Raw genomic sequence first — 4,972 nt, forward strand, 5'->3', positions numbered from 1 at the left:
AGGCCTATCTTAATAAATGAAGATGTAAATTATACATTACATATACAATTATTTTATAATATAAAAATGGAAATTTAAGTGATAGGCTATAACATTAAATATATCCAAAACCAAGTTTATTGTCAATAATGTACGATAAATTGATAATTGATGAATTGATAGCTTCTAGATTTTTTCTGCATCTTCTTCTTGCATGGTTTGCGTAAAAATAAAATAAAAATGAAATTTGAACTCAAGTTTGAATTGAAGCGTCTGCAAATTCAATTAGTATCATTACTTCTTTATTCATTCCGTTCTTCTCCATCTAATAAACTTTATAAGTTTATTTGCTAATGTAAGTGTATTTGTACAAAAGACAAACAAACAAACAATAAGACATGAGCAGTTCTTGTGTCTGTCTCGGCCCGGACAGAAAGTCTTTATGACTGGACTTTAGGCTGTTTTGGGCCTATATTAAATACCTCCTTTACTTCTGTAAAATGTCTTTAAATGTGTCTTTCTCGGGGGGGGGGGAGAGAGAGAGAGAGAACAAGTCCTGCAAAGTGGTTCCGATGCAGTTACTCACTATCTCCTGTTCAACCAGGTTTCTGGTCATCGTCTTTGCTCGACTTATTTCGAGTTCTATCGCGGATGAGGTGTGCCGGGCATGGGGTTAGACAGGGGGTTTAGTGCCGGTTGCCCCCCCGGCCCAAGGCCATGAATGAGCACCCTCGGGACCAGAGGTCTCTGGAGGCTGGGATGCGGCGCGGTAGGAGTCCGGTACATACTGCTGTACATGGCTGCGGCCGCCGCGGCCGCCGTTGTGCTGTCCACGGTGCCCAGCAGGCTCGGGTGGTAGAAATAGGGCGACGGGAACATTCTCTGTAAGGCCGAGTAGTTTCCTGCTTCGGCCAGGAGCTCTAATCCGACCGCTGTTTGCCTCTTCCATTTCGTCCTGGAAACCAGATCAAAATACAACGGATGAATTATTTAATCAGTCAGCTCTCTTGCTAATTCCCAAAACGCCCCCTTAATTGGAATGCAGAGGCCTAATTATGGCAGGCACCAAATTATGGTTAAGGTTTAATTAGGCAAAAAAAAAGAAAGAAATATCACTAGAAAAGACACTACTCTGATATGCTTCGGTCCAAATTTATCAAAGCCTACTTCTCTCACACCTGCACAAGGGCGATACATACAGGCTCTATAATAAAGTATTCAAATGCCCCTTTATTTTGAAAAGTCCAATTTTAAAGTTATAGGATTTTAAAAGAAGTTCTGCGGGTAAAAAAATAAAATAAATAAAACAGTTTAAACTCAGCAGTAATACCAAGGAGGAAAAATGAGCATTCACTAAATCTATTGCAAGAAATATATTGACACTTCCTAATTAAATTAAAATATAGGCCTATACATGAAATGTTTAAATATATTATTATAAACACTAGGCCCAGTGACGTTGTAAACCAAAAAGGTACACGTGCAAAGCAAGTGGAAATTCTCCATAAAATGTTGATATTTTTTAAGAAAATCTGTAACGTCAGTTTGTTCTGCAAAATATATCTTGACATGATACAGGGCGTCATTTTGAATTTGTCATGATGGCATCATCACATGTGTCAAAATATATCCAATGAAATAAATCTTGTTATCTCAAAATACAAATGCTGAAAAATCACCGGGCCTTCCGCGCCCGCGAACGATTCAAAAGTTTTGCCTGCCTGTGCTGCCACTGTGTAGTTATACACTGTGTTCGCATGGATCAGAAATGTTAAGTAAAAGTAGTGTCATAATCAAGGCCTGTCAGACGTGTGGAGTGGGAATATATGACTGGCTGAAAAAAAATATTCAGCAACTTAAATACAAATATAAATACAAATAAAATGTATCATCCATGTGATCTGTAGAGAGACAAGCTGTGGGCCCTCAAAGTTTAATTTCGGTAGTGATTATTTAACAATGTGTAATAACATGTTACTATATTATTATTTTAATGATGAATTAGCCTATGTTCCGGTTGGTTTAAAAAGCCTACTGCTGACTTAGATCACTCCTCTAATAAAGAGATTTTTTGGGGGGCGAGCTAAATGAGGCTGTGTTGTTGCAGCATTGGCCCTGTTGGAGCAGTGTGTGTGTTTGTTGTGTCTGGCGGTAACCTACCGTCTGTTTTGGTACCAGGTCTTGACTTGTGTGTCTGTCAGGTTGAGAGCCGCGGCCAGGTCCATGCGGTCCTGCACGCTGAGGTATTTCTGTCGCTCAAAGCTCCTCTCCAGCTGGTTGAGCTGGTGGTCGGTAAAGGCTGTCCGTGCTTTGCGAGGCTTTTTCGTGCGCATCGGTGGACTGTCTCTGCTACTGGAGATTTCCCGGTCGCCTTCTTCTTTAGTCCCTAAACACAGAGCAAGGCGGAGGAATTAGACTAGTGGTTAAAACATAAACAATCAGGGCCTAAACCTGGAAATGTCTGCTGTCCAAAATGGTATTCATTCTTCCCTTCGACATTGAGCCCATTATAAAGCAACCAAAAATAACCACACACCAGGTGTGTGCTGAGCTTCCACGCCTCCAGTCAAACTTTCACCAACTTGCATAAATGCTTGCTCCAAGTGCTGCACTCACACACGTGTCACACAAAAGGCAAAGCAAGAGCAATACTGTAACATTTGTGCGTATTTGTCACCTGAAGTTTTTTGGGGGTTATTTTTCCTTCAGAAAACGAGAAATCAATACGTCAATCCATCTCTATTTGTAGCCGGTTTTCAGTGCACCATGATCCCCCCTCTAGGAAGAACAATAATCTCTCTAATTGACCCACTAGGGAGGGCCCGCGCACGGGGAGAATCACCCGGCTTACATCTGTTTTCACATCTATTAGACTAATAAAGGAAGCTGAAACTCAGACAAAGAATCACACAGTAAAAAAAAAAAAATTGTATCATCATTATAACTATTATTATTAATCTTAAAAGGCCAAACACTATTTTTGGTCAATCCCTGGTCTATATATTTTTGTTGTACACTGTTTTCCGTAGCCCATAATAATTCACCTCAATTTAACAGACTGCCATTATAGTGAACGAAACGACAAAAACTAGGCTAAATGGCGTATTTCTGAGATGAACTATCTTTTACGGGCTCTTACCGTTGCATTTCATTTCACTTTGAATGTCGTCTCTTTTGTCCAACTTGCCTCTGTTTTCGTCTTGTTCCAACTTGGGCCTGAAGCCGTCCGGAGCCGTGGCACTTTCTGGTTTTGGCGTGTGATGTGGTGAGGATACACTGGTGCTGTAAGGTGCGCAGGCTGCCAGCGGTTTACTGTCGCCTAAAATGTCTTTGATTAAAAAGGAGGAGGTGGCAGTCCTCGGGGCGCAGCCGGCCCCGGCGAGCGGCTGCTGCTGCGGCGACAGCGGCAAGCTCTGCGGCTGGTTGTGGTGGTGGTGGTGGTGATGCTGAAGGCTGTCCTGGACCAGATGCGGATCGGCGGCGTGCTCCATGGTGACTGAGATGGGGGATGAGGGGGCTGTTCCCACAGTGTCTATCTCCGAGCATGGTGACGGGGTTGCCTGGCTCCTGAAATCCGCTGTCCTGCTGTCGCCGAGCCGAAAGTCTCCGTTCATTAGCACGGGGTTACCAGAATTAGAAGCGCTGGATAAAATAGTGTCTATCCCAAAACTCGACCCGCTGGATCCTTCCATATTAAGAAAGGAGTGATGAAGTCTTCATAACAACAGTGAGAGGCTTTCTCCTCCGATGCAAGCCAGAAGAAAGTCAGCAAAATGAACTCTGAGTTACAGCAAAAACATAAAAAATTAAAATAGTTGGCAAATAAACCCAAGAGAGAAACAAAATCCACGTTTACAAGCGGCTCCAAGATGTTACATTCGGTGGTGAAAATGCAGAAAAAGCAAAGTGTGGGTCTGCGTACTCCACGTTGCTTTTTGGGTTTGGATATTGAACTTTGTGTTAAAAGTTGAGGCGTATAGAGAGATATACATAGGGCTGACTCCTCGACATCAGGCTCCCCCTTTTTGCTGCTAATCGTTCCAGTGTTGCTCTACAATGACTTCCTATACTGACGTCATGGCCCACGGCGAGGGGGCATTAATATTTTCTCCTTTATAATAAACACTCGACGTCTTTTCTCTCTCTCCCCCCCACCTTCCTCCGCTGCCATTGGCTTACATCGTGACCGGCTCCGGCACCTCACCAATCAGGGAGTTGTTTCTTTATCCAGACAGTTCAAGCTAACCATTGAGTTGAGTTTAATTCTAGAATAGCTCTTTAAAAAAGGAGGATAAAAAAAGAAGCATGCGTGTGCTTTAAGGCCATGCTGTACACGTTTTGAAATATAGCTGCGACAGAAAGACTGAGAAAGTGGAAAATAAAAAAAGAAGAAGAAATTAAATTATGAGCTCTAAACAATTTGATAAAGTCTAACTAAACGGCAAAAAAAAAAAAAATCCCCAGCAGTTCCAGCATATATGGTAGGGTGAATTATTAATATATCCTTCCTTTAATTTATTTTTTTATTTTTTTTACATAGCATTTAAGTTTATTGTCTCTTTCCGGAATGTAATGTTAAACTCGGCAGAGCCAAAACAGCTGTGATTAACAATTTAAAAGGCTCAACTGTTGCCATATTTTCAACTTTGTCCGTTTTCAGAGCTAGTTCTGAATTACAAATCTATTTGTAATATAAGGCTTTTTGAGATGCGAACATCAGGCCATGCAGTGTCACGGATGGCATATATCTTTATGGAGATATTCTCAGAGCCGCGAGGTCGACATATTTAGGGATGGGGAGGAGTGGTGGTGACTGTCATGACAGCGCATCTAGTTAATAACCATGTCATCCTAATTAGTAAAGTAATTATGAGGTGCTAATGAGCGTTCAAAGGTAGTAGGAATTCAGTACTTTCTCCCCCTCCGACGTAGATTTGAAGGCTATGGAGGGAAATGCGCGGTGTGCGTTGAGCTGACAAAGTGTCTGCAGAGA

General features: G+C 42.0%; 1 protein-coding gene across 2 annotated transcripts; it reads right to left on the reverse strand.

Annotated features, from left to right (window-relative positions):
- Positions 1-259: 259 nt before the first annotated feature.
- barhl2 (BarH-like homeobox 2) lies at positions 260-4,080 on the reverse strand. Of its 2 annotated transcripts, none has more exons than XM_039810144.1 (3): positions 3,167-4,080; positions 2,140-2,365; positions 260-934 (listed from the first exon to the last, which is right to left on the reverse strand). In XM_039810144.1, exons 1-3 carry the CDS (start codon positions 3,669-3,671, stop codon positions 622-624), a joined length of 1,044 nt encoding a protein of 347 aa, XP_039666078.1. In that variant the 5' UTR covers positions 3,672-4,080; the 3' UTR covers positions 260-621. The 2 variants fall into 2 exon arrangements, with proteins under 2 accessions (XP_039666078.1, XP_039666077.1); XM_039810143.1 differs by having other exon boundaries at positions 3,119-4,079.
- Between the last annotated feature and the right edge of the window lie 892 nt (positions 4,081-4,972).

This window comes from Perca fluviatilis, chromosome 9 (assembly GCF_010015445.1).
Source record: "Perca fluviatilis chromosome 9, GENO_Pfluv_1.0, whole genome shotgun sequence".
Taxonomy (NCBI): Eukaryota; Metazoa; Chordata; class Actinopteri; order Perciformes; family Percidae; genus Perca; species Perca fluviatilis.

What these genes read in the sequence shown, in the direction of transcription:
- barhl2 (XM_039810143.1), bottom strand. Translation starts at nt 3,671, where the DNA reads ATGGAAGGATCCAGCGGGTCGAGTTTTGGGATAGACACTATTTTATCC. An exon ending in AAGTGAAATGAAATGCAACG is followed by an intron (nt 2,366 to 3,118) that starts GTAAGAGCCCGT and finishes CTCTGTGTTTAG; the next exon opens with GGACTAAAGAAGAAGGCGAC. An exon ending in ACCTGGTACCAAAACAGACG is followed by an intron (nt 935 to 2,139) that starts GTAGGTTACCGC and finishes TCTGGTTTCCAG; the next exon opens with GACGAAATGGAAGAGGCAAA.